General features: G+C 38.9%; 1 protein-coding gene across 9 annotated transcripts in view; it reads left to right on the top strand.

Annotated features, from left to right (window-relative positions):
* IMPG2 (interphotoreceptor matrix proteoglycan 2) overlaps positions 1–18,437 on the top strand; it is a 56,556-nt gene extending 38,119 nt beyond the window's left edge. For 7 of the 9 annotated variants that reach the window (XM_027894749.1, XM_027894753.1, XM_027894752.1 and 4 more), the window contains 12 exons: positions 512–570; positions 1,838–1,855; positions 3,822–4,066; positions 4,674–4,756; positions 8,407–8,713; positions 9,174–10,882; positions 11,645–11,864; positions 13,057–13,267; positions 15,390–15,578; positions 15,766–15,964; positions 16,866–16,945; positions 17,777–18,437. In XM_027894749.1, the coding sequence (XP_027750550.1) occupies positions 512–570; positions 1,838–1,855; positions 3,822–4,066; positions 4,674–4,756; positions 8,407–8,713; positions 9,174–10,882; positions 11,645–11,864; positions 13,057–13,267; positions 15,390–15,578; positions 15,766–15,964; positions 16,866–16,945; positions 17,777–17,789 (3,333 nt within the window). In that variant the 3' untranslated portion in view covers positions 17,790–18,437. Of the gene's footprint in view, positions 1–511; positions 571–1,837; positions 1,856–3,821; positions 4,067–4,673; positions 4,757–8,406; positions 8,714–9,173; positions 10,883–11,644; positions 12,273–13,056; positions 13,268–15,389; positions 15,579–15,765; positions 15,965–16,865; positions 16,946–17,776 lie in introns of those variants that run through there. The other 2 variants (XM_027894754.1, XR_003572461.1) reach the window with 2 other exon arrangements.
* The last annotated feature ends 5,308 nt before the right edge of the window (positions 18,438–23,745 follow it).

Here is a 23,745-nt window from a genome sequence, read left to right as displayed (position 1 = left end):
GCAGTGGTGATGAGTTATGTTTTGCACTGTGTAGTGCATTAGTGCCTCTTTGGAATCTGAGAGGTCCCTTTCTTTTGGCAACCACTGCTCCACTTAAGTTGCTAAGGTCCAGAGCATTTTCCTGAATTCTTTTTAATCCAGAGGGGTTTGGGAAGTAATGGATACCTCTTGGGCAGGGAAGGATTTGAAGGATCTGCATAAATGAGAAAAAAGACTGTAATCTGCTATGGGCAGTGCAGGTCTCTGCAGTCTCTTTGAGTGTTTCTATACAGTTCTTGGGGAACACTGGATATTGTTCTTCACACTTTTTATTTTCCCTTTTCCTTTTCTAATAATGAAACAATGTCACCAAAACTACTCTTCCAGAAAGAAAGAGAATATTCAACCATTTTTTCCCCCATTAGATGTAACGCTCAGGTATATTTATGGAAAACATTGAAAACATTTCCCTTTTTTTTACCACGTGAGTAGGGTGAAGATGTGTTAATATTTTGTTTTTCCCTCAAAATAGATTAAAAGTGTATTTGAAGGACTACCTGGATACAGAAACATCCAAGTCCTGGATTACAGGTAAAAAGATACTGCTGCATACGTGGTGGTTGAAGCTGATTATGTATGGTGGTGCAGTGAGCTAAGATGATGCTTGGAAGAATGTTTGGCACGTGTGTGGAAGTTCCTAGGATGCATTAACCAAAGGACAAGTGCTTTCATATTTGTTATCTCTATATATAACAGTTGAAATAGAAATACAGAACTGAATGCAAATGCAAATATCATAGTTTTGTTTTTTTTTTATGGTTCTATCGTAAAATTAAAAGATATACTAACATCTAATACTTCTGCTGTACTGTTGATATCTCCAAGTATTAAACAAGGAAGAACACAGAAACATTTTTGGAAAAATGTGGTGTATTTATGTTTCTTTTTCAACTTCTTAATGTTAATTTGGGATGACTCTAAAGTTGGTGTTTAGAATATGTAAAGGTCTTTTGGTCTCTTGGATCAGAACAAAAGTGGGCAAATCATTTGATATGCAGTGTTTTAACTCTCTTTATTCCTGTAAGTATTTTTTAAAGACTAATTTCCCCAATTCAATTTGTGCTTCAGAATGACATTTAGGTTAATTTGCTAAGCTCATGCATCAAAGATTTGATGTCTGAGTTTTAGGGTACATGAGTCACAGACGGTGATTTTTCTTGAATGGACTGGATATAACTTTCAGAATCTAATGATACTGTTTATGAGTTAATCTAAATTGTGTTTTCTTTGAGACTGTAAGCTGTGTTTCTTAGCATTTATTGCCTAGGAATTTTAGCTAGAATACATACAGGTAACAAAGTAGCTATAGCGAGAAGGGTTTTGTGGCTGGAACCTTGACCTGTGTCCAGTTTTCAGCCTGAAAGGTAGCAAAACCTTCCGTCTTGGTATTTGCAGTCTAATACATTTGCAAGCTCTTGGTTCATTTGGGGAGGCAAATAAAAGGTTGGTATTTCCGGCAAATCACCAGAACTCTCTGCTCTGCTATGCTCAACAAAAACCCAAGGTTGTAAACTAAACCTTTAGGTAGAATTGATCTCCTTGATCTTGAAGTGCTAATAAGCTGAGATGTCTTTGCTCTACTGATTCCTTGGGATCAATAGGAAATATCATTTCAGTAAAAGCAGAACAGTTTATGTAGCAGAATAACTATGCAATTTAGTAGCAATTTGCTTTGTGCGTTTTCAAATTAGTGTGCCCTGTAGAATACCAAAGCAAATCTGTAAAAACTATAAGACTTAGAGGAAATTATGACACTGATCTAATGGTTTTTGCTATTCTGTTTTCTTTTTATGTTCAGCCCTTCCAAGGAAGACAGGTAAAGACACCTTTTTTACAAATATTGTCGTAATACAGATGGAAAAAACATGTTTAGCTGGAGGACATTGTTTGGGGGATTTGTAGTTTTGGCTCCAGAGCAAGATAGTTATCCAGCATAGATATTACGTGAGGGGTTCTACCAGAAAATGCAAGTAACTGATCTGTTTTGATTAAAGATAAACCTAATTTTCTTATTTAAGTCCTAATAATAATAATAATAATTAAAAAAAATACTCAGGGAAAGTCTACCTAAACACAAGTCAGCTACGGGGCTAACTTTGTGTATGAGTTTCTTTTGTGAAGTAAACAAAATTGCTTAATGATGACTCAAGGTCTTCATATTTTGCAGCAAAGTCTTGAATACATATGGGGTGATTATTATTACTGAAATTAAAGTAGTTAAAAAAACCACAGCTCTCTAGCAAAGGCACTTGTCTTAGCTACTTAAAGGACAAAGGTGCTACATGTTTTACCAGAACTTTCATAAACATTCTTTAGCAGAACATAGGATCAGTCTGGACTTGTTTTTCACCAGATACATGCAAGTTAAGAATCCAGCATTTTCTTTAGTATTTTAAGAATTTCACGAGACAGAAAATAAACTTACTGGATGTAATATTTTTTCTTGGGTATATATCAGCAAAAGCATAGCCAGTTTCCATGGAGAATTTTAAAGAGAATGAGCATTCTCATTTTAGAAGAAAGGTTAGATAACACAAATCTCTTCACAAACTGTACTGACTTAGTCATCGCCTACTACTGTGCACTTTTGGAGGATAAGACGTGTGCAACAGTTCACAAAGGCTATGTTCCAGCCACCAGATATTTAGCCTTTTCCAGACACATGATGGTGTTGTAGTTATTTGTTATTAATTATTAAAGCCAAAACAGTACAGTTGTATTAAATCTAAATGTTATGTTTGAGGAGCATGCTCTGTTTCATCTTCTGACAATGAATGCCCATGATGAGCTTATTTTGGACTTATTTCAACCATAGAGCCACCAGCAAAACTCCAGCAGGAGTCTCGTTTTAGTCAGTGTGTTTGCAGATTATGTCTCTGTTGTATCTGGTGCTGGAACTTTAAAGACTTCCCTGAACAGAGCAATTTTTTTAGTAATCCAGTTCAACTCCATGGAATGAAGAAAACCTGTATTCAGGGCACATTTTTCTAACACTTCATAGGTTACTTAGTGTTCTTGCTTCTTCTGTGTACAGCCAAAATATGTTATATTTTCTAAAGCTCTCTCATGCTTATGCCCAGTGTATGGTAAATTGGATTGCTGCCTATGCTGTCATGTGGAAAAGGGCATCCAAATGTATTCAGAAAAAGAAAATTGAGAAAATGGAGGAGAATTAATATGAAAAAAACCCAAAACCAAGTTATAGAATAAATGATCAAATGAGTCTAGATAAATGTTACCAATTATAAGCTGTATTAAATACCATTTCATTGCTGTTAAAGACATTCTTTTAAACAGGTTGACACTGCACAGTGACAGCAATCAGGGCTCTCAACTGCTACTGTAGATTGCTGCTATATACAGCCTGTTTTTTCTGCCTGTTTTCATACCTCAGGAACATTCCCATCATTGATAAGACCTTAAAATCATCACTCTCACCACTGCATGCTGGTGGGTCCATTAATAATGCTGTTAAAAAGCCAGCATTTTGGTCTGCTTGTGGTCTGTCTGCCATTCATTAGCAGAAATAAAGAACTGGGACCAGACCAGGTGTCAGCTTCTAGTAGCCTTTTCCTTGAGAACCTTGCAGTGGTGGAAAGCACCAGCAGATACAAATATGAAAAGAATTAAATAGTTTTTATGTAGAATCATTTAAAGCCATATGTTTTTATATTTAGAAGTGTATTAAACAGGTTCTTGGGAAAAAGTATCATAGTGTTTGTTATACTTTGGAAAACCTGGCATTTCTCATCTGTGTTCTCTTTCTCTTTGTACAACTGAAGTGGGGTGGAAGTTCACTATGCTGTTACATTTGATGGAAAAGCCATCAGCAATGCCACCTGGGACCTGATTAACCTTCAGTCCAACAAGGTGGAGGACAACTCCTTTATGGGCATAGAGGATAATCCAACAGTTGTATACACCATCAGTGATTTCCAGGATTATATTGCTGAAATCCTCCAGAAAAACGCTTTGCTTGAAAACACTTCCTTGTCTTTAGACCCTAACTCTCTCCAGCTCACTAATGGTGAGTATTAATCATGATGCATTGGTGTGTCACACATCTGAATTTTTATAAACTAAATCTCAGGTGAGTGAATTATTCAGCTGCCCTCTTATAATAATTAAACAGAAAGAACAAAACCAACTATGTTACAGCTTGCTTTGCTCTGATCTTAACCAGACTAAATCATTAGCAGCAGCATTCCATTTTTTTAATCCATTAGTCTAGCCTCTTTTTTTTTTTTTTCATTGAGGTTTGTGCTGTGAAATTCCAGTAACACTTCCAAAAATTAATAGAAATAAAAGGGTTTCACGTGATGCACATTGCACCAAGGTGACCTTCAGCGTGGTAGCCCTTGAGCAGCACAAAGGAAATACCTGGGTTATTGTTGAATGTTCAGTGATCCTGCTAGAGGTGATGAAAGAGGTCATCCTTTTGTTCTCATCTTTCCTCTGTACTTCCTATCAGTGATTTGGGGGCATCTCCGGGAACAAAATCTCTCTGGCAAATTTTTTGAAAAGATTTTACTCACAAATCTGAGATCAGAGAGGGTTTTCCAGTCAGTTTTCCCACACAACTTCCTCACAGTGCTATGGCAGCCTTTAGATCCCAAGTATTTATGTTTTCACAGTGAAAGAAATACTACACCCCACATCAGAATACCCACCCTGGATTACTGAGCATCCAGTTGTGCTGGAGCGCCCGGAGTTTGATGTGAGTATGGTTCTGAGCAGAGGCCTTTGGAAACATTTGAACAATTTGACTCAACAAGGTGGAATTGTAGCCAATACCCAGAGCTTCTCTATCCTCTTTACGTGCAGAATAAGTAGTAATGAAGACACACCTTGTATTAGAGTAAAAACGGGTGAAATCTCTCATATGATATTTCTGGTATCTGTTGCACAACAGTTTTCTGTGATCATCTTGTTTAGACTGTAAACTTCTCTAAAGACATGATTCTTCCTTCCATTATCCTATGTTTTTTTGGAAAACAACAAATAAATGTATACCCTAAAGTTGGCTGCTAGAAGGGAGAAAATGCTGTTTCATATGCTCTTTTTGTTACTGTATTACCTTCACAGAAAATTGTCAACTTGATTTTAAAATTATGTCCATCCCCCTAATGCCAGCAAAGGAAACAGAAATATAACAGGCAGTGAAATTGTAATTATCTCCTCTGATTACCTCTGGAACAAGCCAGGACATAGATTGAAGTTCCCTATTGGACAGGAGTCTCAGTATCCTGACCATGTCTGTGCAGTGCAAAGAGACTTTGGGCAGAGATACTGAGTTAAGGGCTGGCCATGCTGAGAGCAAGTCAAGTGGTTCTGCCAACAGTGAGAACTTCCGAGTGGTGGAGCATTGTCTGGGCAGTAGGTTTCTGCTCTGCACTCTGTTGTGTAACACAGATGTGCCTTCCACAAAGAAATGAGCTCAGATGGTGCCATAAAATCCAGGTCTACCTGTGCTGGATGTTAGATTCTCACTAAGCCCATTATGAGACAATGTTGTGACAGACACGTCTAATTTCAGGTCAGCTTCTGAAAGCTTTATGTAAGCAAAATTTGTAGTCACTTCACAGAACCCAAATATTTTTAGAATGGACACAGGTATAATATCCTTAATTTCGTGCCAGCTTTTCCGGAGTTTTAAAAACTAATCATTGGTGTCTAAAATACAAATTCATATGGATTTGCCATAATGGCTTAAACGTAGTGTGAATTTAAGTTAACTTTCAGGAAAGGTCTTTCTCTTTACTAGGGCTGTCTAACTAGTTTAAAATATTGCAGATATTTATTTTAGTAAGACAAAGAATCCTTCCATCTTTACATTCTGTCTGTGGATAATCTGGCAGATGTGCAGGCAAGAAGATTTTAGAGTAGCGGTAGCTGTATAGTAATAAATTTTAAGCCAATTTTAGGGAATAATGTGTATGAAAAAAATTGTGGAAGTTATATTTTTCTAATTATGAGCTGCCAATAAAGTAATCTATGACTTCAAGCAAGAACTCTAATTATGTAAAAGATACTGAATATATTCCCAAACCAGCTGTGTACAACCTGCAAAACACAGATAATTTGGGAAGTAACTTCACATAAATTTAAGAAAATCATAAACATGCTTAAACAGTAAGCAATTGATCAATTATTTCCACAGATGTCGAACCTTTATGGATACACTTAAGTAGAACAGCTACCTATGGAAAAGAATTTTGCTACGATTCTTCTTAGCTGATTTGAGAATAAGTTGGATTTGTATTATCATCCATAGTTATGACATAATGCAGGACTGTCATGACTTCACCATCTAATTGCTAGCAGATGGTACCACTAATTCCTTTTTTTTTTTTTTTTGGGGGGGGGGGTGAGTTTTACAGCTCTCTCAAAAAGTAAAGCAAAAATCAAGTCTATTTTTTGAAATCCATATTTTCTTGTTATTTCTGTTGAGTTGTAACAGGTAGAGTGCTCTGGCTTTCTGAATACAATGCCTTTCTGGCAGCAGAAAATGGAAAATCAGGGAGGGAGTTCTGTGTTTGCAGTCATCTGTCATATTTGTAAGCCTTTCTAAAGACATTAGCAAAAACCAGAACTTGCCAAGATGATATTAAACTTGTTAATATAATATATTGCACTGTAACAAGAATCTTTGAATAATGTCAGTTGCCATAGGAACATCTATCCACATCTGAATAAATGATGAAGTGCAATCCCTGGAACTAAGTGCTGACATAAAAAAAAAATGTACTGAGAAGCTATTGCTGGTAGTCCTTATTCATTCTTTATGGAATTTGTACGTGTAATTTGTTTCTATTTTTGTATAGTAACTGTTTTTACAGCTTTATTTATAGTGGTCAGTTTTGCCAAAAAATATAATTGCTCAAGCACATGTCTATGTGGTATTTATATTTTTCAACTGCTTGTTACCATATAAATTAAAGAATGTGAGGAGACTGTGGTGGCATAACAAATGGCATTTTTAAATGTGATCAATGCACGTAAACAAGTAATTTAATAAAAATATCTTAATTAGCCTGTTTCCAAAGCATTCAAATGCAGTTTGAATGAAGCTGAAAATTTAATTCACCCACATTTCAACCAGGAGTTAAATTTCAAACTGAAAAGTGTTTGGATTCTTCCTGTTATCCCTGCTGGTCAAGTAATAAAAGGAAATTTGTCAGGAATGATGAGCTCCAGAAAGAGTTAAAATGGTTTTGAACTGTAATATGTATTATAGAACCCTGTGTCCACTGCCCACTTAACTTTGCTCGTTACCATCAGTTGGTTTGTTCTTAGTAAATTGCTGCTTCTTGAAAGTTCTTGGCAGGTTTTGTATCCCATGGGTTTTTTTTGATCCATAGCAGACCACTGCACAGCATTGATATGTGGGCAGGTGTCCGTGTGAAACACTAATTCCCACATTTTAGGCTGGCAGCTTGCTTTTTGTGGCCTTGGCCAAATAACTTAATCTCTTTATTGGCTTTTCCCAATATAATTATCTCATCAGACACCGTGATAGTAGATTGATATTCAAAGATGAAATGTGCTAACTATTTTAACTGTAAACCGAATAATGATTAGGGTGTGAAGTAGTAAGTAAGCAGTGTGGAAATTGGAGATGTGAAACCAAATTATTTTTTCACATTCCAAACAATTTGTTCTGCATACTCTTTGTTGTTCATAGTTACTGCTGATAGATTTTTTTTTTTTTTCTGCACAGGCTTTGAGACTAAAGTTATTCCAGGTTCTAAGCATTCTTCTTTACATTATGGTTTTTGTTTTCCTCCCGGGTTCTTATGCCCCAAAACTAAAAGATACCAATAAATGATCACTGGGCATGCATACATTCAAGCTCTGTTTCTTTGCTGTTTTATGTATCACAGTTACTGCAGTATTATAATTACTATATTGATTGTGTAGCTGATGAATAATAGCTGCTAAAATCTCATCTTGCTTTAGGAATTCAGGCAGAATTTATCTTTGGTTTAATTAGAGATGGACAGATTCACTGTTTCAGTATAAGAAAGGATAAGAGGTTGGGTGTAGACAACAAATCTGTTGATGCCATAAGTGATGCTCTACTCCAAACAATCTGAATGGCTCCTTTCCCTTTTTAATGGACACGGCTGGACATGATATATGCCACAAGGACATGAATTTTACATGTGTATTGCACACAGTTAGCAAAAGGTCTTTATTTGCCAGTCCTCCCAGTTTAGCCCCTCCTGCTGCTCTGCATTGCTCTCTCACAGAGGCAAGTCTTTGTTGTTGCCTGCTGTTATCACCCTCTCTGTGTTCAGCTCAGTGCAGATAATCAATGTTTCCCCCTGTAATAGTGGAAATATTAATAATGGATTTGTGTTCCAGGATGGCACCTTTGTAGCTGAACGTCCCTCAGCAGATGAATCAACAGTCAGCAATGCTGTGCCCTTTGATTACACCAAACCAGACTCTGCTTCAGAGAGTGAAATCCAGCCAAGACCAGGAACCCTGGACTTGGAGGCTGGTTTGGCACCTGAAGCTCCACTCTCCTCAGAGGCTGACGACACTTCTTTGTCTGATGGGCTGAATTTAGAGGATGGGAGTCAGACTCCTCATTTGGTCCCTGCACCAGAGTTAGAGCATGATTCTGAGGACTCTCTGGAATGGTTTTCACCCCCCAGTTCTTTAGATGGTATGTTAATGCCATTGACCGGAGCTTAAATTTGGATGCCAGTGTTTCCTGATACTCACCAAATTACAGTTCACCAAAATGACTTTTCAGAAAGGTCTAAAAATTGGATTTCTTTCTCTACTCATTTCTACCTTTCCTGTATGCATATACTCAAGAAAAATATACAAAGGTAAAATGCTTGTAATAGCTAATAATTCATGTTTATCCCTTCTGGAAATGAAACACACATTGTGCTTGTTTAATTTCCTAGAATTAATTTTGTGTGTCTTGACTTGGCCCATATAATATCTGAATGGGAAGTGGGAGAGGTCAACAGGAGTCCTTCTGACTTTGGCATACAAAGGCCAGGATATATTATGGCAAACGTGGAATACAGGTCTACAGAAAATAAAGTTCATGTAATTTGACTCTTTTTATCATAAACAACAACTAATGTGAAATTTATTTTTATTTTTAATAGTTGAAGATACTGGACCATCTGAAGATATTTTGCCTTCAAGTCCCTCTCACCTTGTGCCTGAAGAATTTCCATCTACAGATGATTATGCAGTTCCTCTGCTTCCTGCACCAACAGTGGCCTCTTCATCAGTCATGGAGACTGATATTAAAGAAATAGTATCTGCTGAGAAGGAAGAAGAAACTCAAGGTAGTCCTGAGGGCAGTGACAGTGCAGACTCTGTGGAAGAAATTCCTTTTCCCTTAGAAGTGCCCCCTATGGAAGATGAAACTGATATGTTTCTTGGAGATAGAGTTATATATGATGATGGGTCTGGTTCAGCTTTTGATGGTTCAGGAAAAGAAATGGAATCAAGTATCTGGCCTTGGGAAGAAGCAACACTGGAACCAGTTTTCTACCCTGGTCCTGATAGCTGGCTTGAAGATGACAATGAGTCTTTGTTAACCAAAACTGAGGATATCCCTGAAGGCATGATCTTAGACTATATTCTTAACTCTGACAATAAATTAGATTATGATCCTTCCAAAGATGAGAATGAACGTATAGTCAATATAAAAGATTTCCTTGATGAGTCTGAAATATTTGTCTTTCCAGAGACTACAACTCCGCCAGTACCTCTGTTACAGACAGAAGAGCCATCATCTGTGGAACCATCTACACAGGCAGAAACACCCAGCATGTATGATTCCTCTTTTGTTAAACCATCCTTGGTTTTGGAGCCTTCAGTGGATCATTCCACTGTAGACATGCCGACCGGAGAGGTGCCTGTCTCACCACAGTACACAGATCTGTCTGTGGAAGATCACCTACTTACATCTACAGGGACTGTCAGTATGGAGCAACCTGAAGAGTCAAGCGTAGATCAGAACATAATTTCTGAAGAAACTGAACAGCAAAAGGAAGACAGGACAATGGTAGAAGAACTATACACAGTGAAGCAGCTAGATGTAATGGAAGCTGCTACAATAGGGGACACAAGCTCTTCAGGAACCATTCTGACTGCAGGTCCTTCCATGGTGGAGCCTGATGCTTCCACAGAAGAGCAGCAAGCCCTAGATTCATCATTGACAGGCCAAGACACTACTGGATCAACAGTGAAGAGACCAGGTGATGTTTGGCCTACTGACAGAACACTAGAAACCTCCTTAGATCAGGCAGTGCAATTAGCAACGCCAGCTGCCCCTCAAGTTTCAACTGCAGTTCCTTCTGTAATAGATCAGACCACTGTTCTGGAGGACTTCGCTGGGCAGGGTGGTACAGACCACGTTTCCATGAGCTTCAGCACTGCTAAGAAGTATGAAACAGTGAGAGTAACAACAAGCCCTGCTGAGCTTCCATCCCATCTCCCTCCTGTGGGATCCACAACATCGTTTTCTGTGGCTGCCTCAACAAAGCTGGGGGATGAAACGACAAGAGCCCTGGATGTTTCAGTAGACCTGGATCGTGTGAGCACTGTCCACTTTTTTCCTGAGCAGACTGAGGAGGGAAGAAGAATGACTGAAAGTCACATGGAGCTGACAACTCGCATCCAGTCCACGGAGATGGCCAGTGTGGCTTGGGCCACACATGAGACTCACTACAGCAGTACTGTCCCGTCCCGAGCTCTAGTTGTGTTTTTCAGTCTTCGGGTTACCAACATGATGTTTTCAGAGGACCTCTTTAATAAAAACTCCCCTGAATACAAAGCGTTGGAACAGCGATTCTTGGAACTGGTAAGAATCACTTCTATACTAAATGTTCAAGACCACATAGACACAAATTGTTGGTAATGATATTTAATAATCTCTCTTACAAAACTGGTATGTACAGATATGATTTGTGTCACTCCATGAGAAAATTCTGTCTGGAAACAGGTGGTGGGATGTTTGTCTTTTATTTATTCAATATTCTCTCTAAAGCAGAACTTTTTAGTTCACTTTTTAGTGATGGGGTAACTTTTCTGCTACACATTCAACCTATCCTAAGAGGTGATTCAGGGAGCTAAGCAGTTCCTTCCCTGGCTGATGACTAGCAAAGCTTCACAGGAGTTATACAGCAACAACTGCCAAGTTGTAACTGGGAAATTCACCTCTCCTGACTGAAATGAAATTAACTTTTTTTTTTTGGGGGGGGGGAGATAAGGGAACAAAACAGAGAGGGGGAAGTGGGACATGCTTGAAGGAGAAACCCTGTGAAATAGCAATTATGGCTGGTGCTCAGATCAAGGGAGAACACGATTTATGCCCTGAGAACTGTATTTCTCAATCATAAGCTTTTAGAAACTGTCTGACAATTGGTATACTCTTAAAAGATACATGAAATACTCAGGCTCCTGGCAGGCTGCCAGCACAGAACTCAGTTGGGTAGAGGTTAATGCCTTTGCTGCAGGATTTGGATAAAGTCATTCAGTCTGTCTGATGCAGTAACAGTGGAATGGAATTGAGTAGAGAGAGATTCAAAGATTCAGCTTTTCTGTCACATCCCCTGTGTTGCAGCTGGTGCCCTACCTTCAGTCAAATCTGACAGGTTTCCAGAATCTGGAAATCCTGAACTTCAGAAACGGCAGCATTGTGGTGAACAGCCGAATGAAATTTGCCAAACCTGTGCCTCGGAATGTCACCAATGCTGTGTACTTGATCCTGGAAGACTTCTGCAACACTGCATATCACACCATGAACCTGGCCATTGATAAATACTCCCTGGATGTGGAATCGGGTAAGGACAGCAGGGAAATGCAGTTTAAAAGCAAGGAATTTAAAACAATTTCTGCTTTAAGTACTAGGGATCCCAGCAGCTCAGAGACTGCCCACTGATTTTCACAGTCTGGGCTTTAGAAACAGTCTTTCAGAGTTCAAACAAACAAATAAAAATCTGTTATGGGACTAAAGAGACGAAAATAAAAGTGGGACTCCAAGCAAGTTGTATGGGATCCCTATAGAATTATGGAGAAAAATTCACTCATGTAATACTCTGTACAATGCCACTGCACTTTACCTGGGGAGTGAGGGAGTAGCCTGTTCAGGTAGAACAGTGGTGCCCATCTCTCTTGTGTTTAGTTTCATGTGTGGTTTGAACTTATTCCATGTGGTTACTCCGACAGGTGGTAGCCAGTTTAGCTGCCAGGTGAGCATCTGCACAGGTAACAGCTGCCTCATTCTTGTGGTAAGATCTTGACTGCACTAAATAGTTACAGGCCCTCTTGGTTCACTCCTCTGACACAGAGAGAAAGGTTTTTTTCTCTGTCCATTTAGCCAGTAGTTTACCATATAAGCAACTCAAAAATATTTCCTGTTTTAAGATTAGAGAAAAACAAGAGTGCTGACCTGTTGGCAAATGGTAGCTGTTCTTCACAGGTAGCTCTCCTAAAAAGATGGTCTAATTAGCATGAGAAATCTTCTGATCTTGATCATTAGGGGTATGACAGCCTCTTAAGCTTGATACAAGTGAGACATCTTGAATGCTATATTCCTTGCAGACAAAAAGGCAAATCCCCTTACAGAAGATGGTGAATGCCCCAAGTCCCCTTGCCTGTCCCTAAATGCTGCCTAAGTGTTCTATTACAAGAAATACTGGAGTTCAGCTGTGTTTTACTCATTTGCAAAATGTAGTTCCAGCAGAGAGAGAACGTATGAGGTACTGCATGTTCCAGTAAGAAAAAGATCACTTTATGTACTCAGTTTTTTGATTGCTTTGTTGGGTGGTCTTAGCTGTGCCACTGGCATGCACTGTGCAGACAGAGGAATACTTGCTGGTGCTTGTTCACCTTTTGTTACTTGGGAAAGATGCAAACTGGATTTTTGTGGATTAACTAAGAGACCATTAGAGAAAATGGCAACAGGCAGCCAGCACTTTGCCTCAATTAAGGTTCTCCTCTATCGTTAATATTTTCTGCTCTGTGTATTGTCAGGTGAGCAGGCAGATCCCTGCAAGTTCCAGGCCTGCAATGAATTCTCTGAGTGTTTAGTAAATCGCTGGAGTGGAGAAGCTGAGTGTGTCTGCAATCCTGGCTACCTGAGCATTGACGGGCTGCCGTGCAACAGCATTTGTGATCTGCAACCAAACTTCTGCCTGAATGATGGGAAGTGTGACATAAGCCCTGGGCAGGGGGCCATCTGTAGGTAGGTCATCCTGCTGTTTGAAGTCGTGCTTCCTATATGAAAACCCTTTATTGTCTCCTGTGTTGTAGCATTCTACAAGATTTGTCTAAAATTCTGTACAATAATGCATGACAAGTGAGGAGATATTATTACTCATGTTATGCTGCTGTGTCCAAGTCCCAATATTAACATTAGTTTTTCTCTGTATCAGAAATGAGACAGTAATAGATTAATAGCTTATTTCCTGATGTTTCTATTCTTACTATTTAGGAAAAATAGTTGCACACTCTGTTTTTCAAATCACTTGTGTTGACCTTTGCTTCTTCACAGAACCTCTGGAGATAAATTCTGTCCCCAAAGTGTTAGATAATGTCATATAACATATAGTAGTTAATCCCATCACAAAAATTCATACCTGAAAGGCAGACTGATAGAGAAAAAATGTATTAAATATAATGCTTTCATTTAAGAAAATCTTATAACAGTAAATATTGGACATTTGGGAAAAATTGTGCGTGATTCATAAAGGGATCAAGGCACAGGCACCATAGTTAAAATTTTCTCTTAAAAAAAGATATAGATGCATCTGAACAGGATTGCTGTATTTTGCAGGTAATGGAAAAGACTTAGTACAAGATACAGAAAAATTGATGCTACTGCTGACACTGCACCTAATTTTTTACTTTTCAAGCAAAGTAACAGTCTATTTTTAAAAGCAAAATATACCTATCAACAAAAGTTGCGAGAATTATTGCAAAGAAGAACGTTATTACTAGTAGTCGTTATTTATGTTATTTCATGTGATTTTCTTTTTAAAGCTTGCCTAGAACATCTCTCAGGTCAGAGTTCTAGTATTTAACAGAAGAAAAAAAGCTTAAAAAACTATAAAAATGGATATTATCACAGATGTATTATAACTTTAATCATATTCGTATAATAGTGTTAATTAGAAGCTGGTAAGTATCTGAAATCCAGCATGTTACAGCCTGTATTTATTAAGAACTTTCTGAAAAAATTGAAGTATTGCTTGCTACTTTCAGAAACTATTTCAGATAATTATGTTAGAAAACTTAATTTACTGATGTTTCTTATCAACAAGATTCATTGCTGTGTCATAGCACCTTAAAATTCCTTGAGTTTTTATAGTGAAAATTCCCAAACACACATAATGCAAATTTATTATTTTTTCTGGTATTTTTAAAGTCAGTATTAACATTAAACTTCTCATGTTTAAAAACACAGTAAGGCAAGAATACTGAATACTGCTTTGGGCAACCATTCCAGAGAGAGACTCTTGAACACAAACTTCTTTCTATTGTTTATTTTATGTATCTATTTACCAAACCATTGTGGAGTTCACTACACTGTTTTGCTCAGTTAACACACCCTCATTTGTATTTGCATTACAAGATGATAAACACAACTGCGTTATCAGTTGTACAGTATTTGATATGTCACATGCAAGGCTCAGTCAAGGCAGGACTTTTTACTTAGTCTAAACACCTTCCAGTTTTAACACATCAGAGGATACTCTAAACTGCAAAACCCACAGACTTTTTCCCTCACAAATACATTACGCTTTTACTCTTTTACCCACCTTCATGAAATTCAGTAATTGGGATAGTTCCTCCTGGAGAAGAGAAGGCTCCTGGGAGGTCTTCCTGTGGCCTTTCCATATTTAAGGGGGGCTTATAAGAAAGATGAGGACAAACTCTTTACCAGGGCCTGTTGCAACAGGACAAGGTTTTTAAACTAAAAGAGGGTAGATTTAGACTAGATATAAGGAAGAAATTTTCTACACTGCTGGTGGGGAAGCACTGGGACAGGTTGTCAAGAGAGGTGATAGATGCCCCACCCATTGGTTTGGATGGGGCTCTGAGCATCCTGGTCTAGTTGAAGATGTCCCTGCTTATTGCAGGGGTTTGGACTAGATGGCTTTTGAAGGTCCTTTTCAACCAAAACTGTTATATGATTCTATACCAGAAAGAGCGTTGGCAATAATAATAATGAAGAAAATTGCTGATTGAACAATGCAAACATATTTATTGAAGTGACTTAACTGAGGGCACACCCTAACAGAAAGTTAAATACATTAACCAAAGCTTTTGCTGGTGCTTAATTTCCCTGTGTTTCTTTGTGGCAGGTGTCGTGTGGGAGAGAACTGGTGGTACAGGGGGGAGCACTGTGAAGAATATGTGTCTGAGCCACTGGTTGTGGGGATTGCAATTGCTTCTGTGGCAGGATTTCTTCTTGTGGCATCTGCTGTCATCTTCTTCCTGGCCAGGACCCTTCGAGACCAGTATACAAAGAGTGACAGCGGTGACTCACAGGGGTAAGTGACGCCATCTAATACTTTGGAGCACGTCAGCTGCAATGAGGATAATTCTGTCGTAAGTCTTATATCACACAGTTGACAAGCAACAGGATGTGCAGGCGCCTCCAAATTCCAGGCTTCCTGAGTCTATCTGCTGCCCTTCCAGGCTGCAGAGAAGCTCACAGTTTGTTTATTGCTCCCCCAGGCAGGGTGACAGCCTCTCGTCCATTGAGAATGCAGTTAAATACAACCCCATGTATGAAAGTGATACGACTGGCTACAGCCATTATTACCGGAGATATCCTCAGCTAACGTCCTACAGTTCTACCAGTGCAGAGACATCCACAGACTACAGCAGTGAAGAGATCAGGCACATTTATGAAAACAGTGAGCTTACTAAGGAGGTAAATAACCTTATTTTCATAGTGTCATGGGAAAGATCATGTAAACAGTAAGCTTGTTCCACACTTCTAACCTCCGAGGTGGGCCCAGTCTTTCTCCGGTGTCTATGATCTAGACAAAGAAAATCTGCTGCAACTACCTAAGAGAAGACAGAAAGCTTTTCTTTCCCTGCTTGCTTTTAGGTGTAGAGAAAGGAATGGGTTTGTTCTGGCCTGTAATGGATTTCTCATTAAAAAAAGGAACTGACTCCTTAAGTGACTTCACGGGAGTTGGGGAGATTTAATGTGTTGCTCAACACAACCTTTACCTTTTAATGCCAACTAAAAGTAGTTACACAGTGAAAAAACTGGTACATCCAGGTCTTTTCACAGGGTTTTTTATTTTGGGTACTTTTTGATGGCTTTTAAAGTTTAGGTCTTTCTATAACCTGCAAGTTAGATCACATCCTTCTCCTTTCATTCTGAACACACAGTATCCAAGGTTTACTCTAGAAAGCTAAAAAGAAGGGATTTATTTACATCCTGGAAGTAACCACATATCCTTAAGCAATTGTGAGAGGGGTGAATCCACCATGTAGCTGGACTAGTAGGTGAGGTATCTGTGAGAGATAAATGGTTTGTTAAAGCCTGTTGAAATAACACATTCTATCCAAACCCTGCTTTTGATATAAAAGTGAAGTATTAATGAATTCAAACAAAGTGCTTCACTTAAAAAAGAAACAAACAAAGAAACAAAAACCACCAACAACAAAAACCCCACAAAGTGTCGGAGTGCACAGTTTCAAGCTCTACTCCTTGAAGCAGCAATGCATAGGAGTTTTATTTTCCAAAAACCAGAAAACAGCTATTTCAGTAATATTCTAGTTTCTATTGTGTACTTACAATTCTGTGTCTTGTATTCTAGGAGATTCAGGACAGAATTCGAATTATAGAGCTCTACGCTAAGGACCGTCAGTTTGCAGAGTTTGTTAGGCAGCATCAAATGTGAGTGAAATGTCTTGTCTGCATATCTAACTCCTTTGATGTTTTCTCCTGTGGCCTTTACTACATTACTATATTTTTTATGTGTCTAGAAACCTGGGACGCTAAAGGCTAAGATTTCGACATTATTTTTGAAGAAGTTCAACCCTTTTAAAATAATAATCACTGTTAAAAGTAGACAGCCCCAGAACTCTAACATTAATTTAGGTCCTTGAAAGCATAGGTAGAACCTTCTTAACTCTACCGATGTATTTCCCATTGCCTGGTGTTCTACTTAAACTAACATGCTTTTAAAATTTCTACTTTATCTTGAGTTCTCAAGACTTGGCAACTAAACCAAGACCTGACAGATCACAATCCTGTCTGGTATGGTGCGCTCCTGCCATTATGGAAAATTTACAATTCCAAACAATTAACCAATCTGAGCTGAGTGCTTTGATGAAAACTAAGCAAGAAAAAGGTCATCAGGGAATGATCAAGAAATTACTAGCATACACACTCTCATGAACTGTACTCCCACTAGAGCAAGCAGCAAATCACAGCTTGCTGAGGTAGTTTGAAAGATACTGTAGTAAAATTCCTTGGGATTCTATTAAAAATAGCTACAGTAGCAAAAAAAGTTATGTTCTCAGATCTTCAGCTATAATTTTTTTTTAATTGAAAATAACAGCAGTTCACATTTTTCCATGTCAGTAGTTCATTTTTTCATCCTGAAAAGGACCAGCATCTGAATTTTCCACAGCTGAAAAGTAGTAAGGGCTGTCTTATATAAGCCTGGAATCCAGTGTTTGAAAGAGATGAACTTAATCATTCCTTCTCTGTTTTTCATTTCAGGAAGCTGCTTTAAGAAAAAAAGAAATTGATAGAATACATGTGGGAGATAAAGACTACCTTGTTGCCACAGCAATGTGCTCAGATGTAACTGCAAAGTTACTTATAGTCTTAACATTGCATGGATGGATACAGATGTTTTCTAAATGAATGACTAAAATGTACAGATGTCTGTTTATCTCAATTACTTCTGGCTTTTCCGTGTAAAGTGACATTTTTGAGAGGTGATCAGAAGTGGCAGAGGTTACAAAAGTTCGTTTTTCTTTAACTCCAAAATGGACAGTGAAAGTTTTGTACACAAAGGCAAAGAGAAGATACGTGCACAACCAAAATAAAATGCTCATTGAAAACCCCTGTCTGGCATTTATCCCCTCACTGGAGGCTCCAGTAGTGATTTCACGGGTATAAAACACTAGCGGAAAGAAACATTTGATTTGCGAGGGAAGGAGTTGTAGGGGAGACCTGTTGTGCTAGAATTATGTCAGCATTATTGTAAAGCATTCCCGTTAGCAACACAAACATAACCTCGCTGGAAAAGTTTTCCTTCTGTACAGATGCCTGATGTATGTTTTGCCACCTGGCATTAGCAAAGCAGATGACAGCACTGAGCCTGCAGTCCTCCTGAGGGCTCTCCCCAGCCATCAGCATTCCCATTGCCTGGGACCACCAGCAGTGCTGCAGTGCAGTGTCTTCAAAGCCAGGATGGCTGGTTCTCCAGCTGTTCCTGGCAGACACACCACCTGAGGCACAGAAGGGCTTCTATCATACATTCTGTGAGGCTTAAGTGACTGACATTGACCTTTTCTTTGTATGTAGATAATTGGTATCACATTTTGTAAGTTAATATGCATTATTTATTTGTTATGTGTTTCCTCACCAGCTTATTTTCATCATGGATTTAATCGTTGAAATAGAAAGATGGCTAGTGTTAATGATGAAATGCTACAGTGGCATTTGTGCCCATCCTTTCATATATATTATATTTAGTGTTTACTTAGTGTTGAATTGAGCCAACTAATACTTGTATTTTCCTTACTGAACTAGGCAGTAGCCTTCCATGAGCTCCCTTTCAAAACCAGGCTGTAGTATTTAAGTGCATCCATATTTGGTAGGTTGCAGCACTTCTCTGTGGGGAAGGGGAAAGGTGAGATTATTCTTAGATTGGTGGAAATCAGCATAGAATTCCTTAAACAGAAGTCAGCCTGAAGCATTTTAAAATAACTGAAATGAGATGCACAGAAATGGAGTTTTATCTTCAGGTTATGAAGAGAGTTCTGACTACATGTTAAGGTGTGTTGGGGCTCTGTTCAGTCACCCAGTGATGCTTGTTTAAGGCATTAACACAGCTGCCAGGGTTAGGGCACAATTATGATCACATTATCTTATGCAAGCAAAAATGGCCAAGTTATTTATTTCTACGATGTCTGTAGTTCTCGGCCCACACGTGCCAACAGCCACCTGATACATTTTAGTATCTTTAGTACTTTTATTAATAGTGAGAATTACTTGATTGTCTGTAGGCAGCTTAGCTAAATAACTGAATATTTCAATGCAATTCTTTTACATGTCCCAGAGAACCTCACTGGATCACTGTTGTAGTACCTTCTTGCCTTGAGTGGCAGGGGATGGGTATCAGAGCCACACATTTGTCTAAGAAATGCTTATAAACACCACTGTAAGCCAAAACAATGCCAGCAGTAAGTAATATGGTGCTGCTCAACACTTTTGTGACCAGATGTTATGAGACAGAGGCCCCGTTCCACTGGGTGGCCCAAGGGCTGTCAGAGCAGCTGGTCCAGAGTTTCTGAGGCACAGCCCACTCCTCCTGGCCCTGCAGCAGCATGGCTGAGCCATCCTGTGACACCAGGGCCTGTGATCATAGCAGGGAAGTACTGGGCTCAGGGTGGGCATCAGCTTGTGATTTCTTTCTGTGCAGCTCAGCTGCCAGCCCTGGGAGCTTCAGTGCTGCTCCTGCTAAGTGCAGCGGTGGATGGCAGCTGGGATCAGGTGTGTTTTAAAGGTATTTTAGTATTTTCTATGCACAAGCTGAGAAGAGGCTTGGTTACACTGAGCATGAGGTATTTCAGTGTATATACAGCGATATTTTCTTTGTGTGTGTGTGTATACATATGGACGTGACGGTATCTTTTCACAACAATAAAAAATTATTTCCAAAATATTTTTTCTATAAAATTCATGCAGAGACTAAGAGTTGGATGCAGATAAGGCATCTTAGCCATGACCATTCATGCATGTAGGAGCAGAAAGTCTGTTTTTTGTTTGAGTTCTTTTTTTCAGCAGGGTTGGCTAAGCTGTTAAACTCCTTTGCTAACAAAAATGCCAAATGCAGTTCAATAACACGTGCAAGATTGTAATCTAAATATTCATTCTGGAAAGCACATACCTGAGTACCTTGCTTTTAGTGAAACTGTTTACCCATTTTGAAGATGTTTTGTCCCTCATCAAAGAGCCAAAGCATGTCATTACTAAGGTGATCTCAAAATCTTAATGCATAAACCGACCCCCCTTCCTTCAAAACTCTTCACCTGAACTGTTTGGTGATGCATCTTGCAACACGCCAAGACCTTACCGAATGGCTGACTTTCTTTGATGTTTTCCCAATCTAAGTCAGAGATAAGAACTCTAAATATCCTAACCAAAAAAAAAAAATAAAAAAAGTCCAACCCAAACCAGCTCAGTGTACAAATCTACCAGTCTTTTATCAGTTAACATGCACTTTTTTGATTGCTAAAAGTTAAAAATGCAGGTTTGAATGACTTGGCTTAATATAAGAGCATAAAAAGCAGTTATTGTTTACTAAACACTATGTTTACTAAACACTACGACTATCAGCATCTGTGGCCCTCCTCAAGGCTTGAAACACAGAATAAAATAAGGTCCTGCAGAACACTACCAGCTGCCCCTTTAACAGGGGTTCTCAAACATACAGCAACTCATGGTTTTTTGTATTTTCTATTTAGTATTTGCAGCACATCTACTGCAAAAGCTACTAAGTGCAAGTTCTGCCTATACTATTTTTGGGGTGTCTCAAGGCCTTCCCTGGTGCCTCAAAGCACCAGACCTCTGTGGTAGAACTCTACCACAGCTGGAAATTCAAACAGAAAACAGGTCTTCTTAGTTTCAAGACTAACAGCATTTCAGGAACTGTGTGCTTGTCTTTTATTTGGTAGCTTTTTAGCAAAGCACAAAGCCTTGGCCACCAAAAAGCCAAAAGACATCGAGTAACTGAGTATCTCTTCTATTAAGCTCCAGGCTTCGTGTACTGCTGTGTAACAATTTGATTCCAGAAAGCAGATTTTTTTTTCGGGTCCTCAGAGGTAGCTGAAACTACGAATTTCTCATCTCCAAAATAGGGGAGCATAAATAGACTTGTTGGATTTTTAAGAACTTACAGCTTTAAATGTTAAAATGGAAAAAGTCTTTAACAATCACGACTTTCACTCATGTTCCTCATCAGACCTGCTGGAATCAGTCCTTGTTGTGAATGGCTGCTGAAGGAGCCATCCTATTAAAACACAAAGCAAAAATATTCACCAATACCAATTTGTCTGTCTATCTGTAAGCGTTATAGGACAGACACAAACTGACTTTGTACAGCATAGGAAATGTGCCAGGGCATTCTTACTGTTTAAAAATTAGTAGAAAGCACACAGGACTTGCATGGCCCTTTGTTTACTTGAAGTGTACTATAACACCAGCAGTATTTCTGTCTTTCCACTACTTGATCCATTTTAGGAACAGATGTTTTATGTTCTACGTAACACCAATCCATTTGCTTTGTTTCTCAACTGAAAAAAAATAATTCCGAAGCTGTTTCTGGACTAGGAATTTTTTTCATATGTCAATCCAAACAGGAAGCTTTTGGTATTACCATGTTCAACACTAATTGGCTCTCCTCCTCTAGACTATTCATAACCCCCAGAAATTTTAATTGAGTTCCTGTCCTCTTAGGCTCTTGCCCTTGCTTCTTCTCACTCTCCTTGCTGGGTCACCCACTGCACTGAGTAGTGGGAAATACATTCATGGCAGCAGGTTACAAGACTAAAATGATGTATTGCCTGAGGTGCTACAGCTGTTCTGAAAGAGTCAGCTGAACACCACCTCCAAACCTGCACTTTCAGTTATCCTGTGTTTCCAATTAAACACAGAACCAGATTTCAACTCTCATTTGTTCCAGGATGAGAAATACCCTCAGTACTGGAATTTTGTGGGACAGATGCCAATTAATTATATTTTTTAAAAATCAGTTTTACCATCAGCACATCTAAGGACTGTGTTCCTGTACTAAATGTATAAGTTGGCGTAAACTACACGTAAAGCCTGACCTTTTGTAAGGGGACACCAGCCCACCTCCAGCTCCCATTTATACAAGCAAAACAACAAAAAAACAATATCTGTCTTGAATCATTGGAGGTTTAAATGATGTTCGAAAATCTCAAATTAAACACAAATCAGACTTAGTGCTAACTGGAGTTGCGATTGCATCTCCACAGCTGATTACCAGATGGGAAAACTATGCCTTTCTGGAAAGGCTGACATAGCTTGAGCAGAAATGAAAATGGGAACAATACTGGATACAGCCATACGTCAAAACTTTATGCAGTAACGTGGGCATGTGTCTGGATACAAGAGGGCAAGTGAAGAGGTAGATTGTCAGAGGTGAGCCTACAAGCAATCCCAAGAGTAAAAGATTTCCATCTAGTCATTAAAGACAGTTACAAGGAAATTCACTCAGCTGCACCTAAAGGGATTATATGATCTCTCATCCCAGAAAGGGAGGGGAATGCAAAACACTTCCAGCAGCAGTGCAGGGCTTGAGTCTCCCAGCATGACCTACAGGTAACTGCTGGCTCAGTTCACTGTTCACAGTTCCCATCATCTGCTCACTAAGGGACTGGCTGTTGTTCCCATCCCTAGTTTGAGATGGGAAGATCAGAATTTTTTTATCCACAAAAATGCTTTATACAGTTCTCCAGTAAACCAGAGACTTTTTTTTGTCTTTTATTATTTCTTCTTTAAAGTTTTGATTAAAAAAATCCAACCAAAACACACCACCAAAAAAAAAAAAAAATCAACACAACTTTACTACATTTATTTTTAGGGTTTTCTTTCTGTCTCCTTCCCTTAGGCATGAATGGAAAGTCACAGCCATGATGGGAAGGCATTGTTGTGTTACAGAGCTCTCATATACAGAATTCTCACTTTGGTCTTCTTGCCACCACAGTAGCATTTATAATGCCAGCACATCCATATCTGCTTAAAAAAAACATCAAGCCAAAAAATCCCACACTGAAATACTGTCCCACATTGCAGGAAATGTGACTGGAAGCCTCATACCTGTAGAGACTGACCTTTCAAGAGACTCAAATCTTTTGCATTATGCATAAAGCTCCTGATGGGATGTGTCTAATGCAACACTGAATACACCAAACCAGCAGAAAGCAGAATCAGTGGGTATGTGACTTATGAGTAAGGCTGATGGTAAGGTGTTTTGGGGCTATCCCTTGCACACCATATGACACCACTGACATTTTTCAAGGAGCAAAGCACACAAGATCTTTGCCCTTACCTGCCAAGAAAAAAAAGAGAAGGAAGCTGGTAAGTCATTTGAAGCACAGAACCTGTCCACAGCTTGCAGGCAGCCCAAAACAGTCTCCAAAAAGGGACAATTTAGCCTGGAAAGAAGGAATAAAGTGATGTTAGAAAACAAAACAAAGGAACTGGTTATTATTTTAAAGATTGGAAACATCCCATAATCACTATCGTTTGATATACACTCAAGTCAATAAGCTGCCCCTGGCTTAGCAACCTTAATATTGCTTTGAGAAGAGTAGGGCAGAACTCTGACCATTTTGCCCCCTCTGCAACCTGCTGCTGCCACATCTAGGGATAAGCAGGGAGGAAGGATTAAGTGCACCATATGTATCTATCAGTGGAGGTTAGATGGAAAA

Source organism: Empidonax traillii, unplaced genomic scaffold, assembly GCF_003031625.1.
Source record: "Empidonax traillii isolate 1590-97213 ecotype Southwest subspecies unplaced genomic scaffold, ASM303162v1 scaffold442:size488032, whole genome shotgun sequence".
Taxonomy (NCBI): Eukaryota; Metazoa; Chordata; class Aves; order Passeriformes; family Tyrannidae; genus Empidonax; species Empidonax traillii.
Note: the sequence above shows the minus strand (reverse complement) of the source record. Positions and strands in the feature narration are given on the sequence as shown.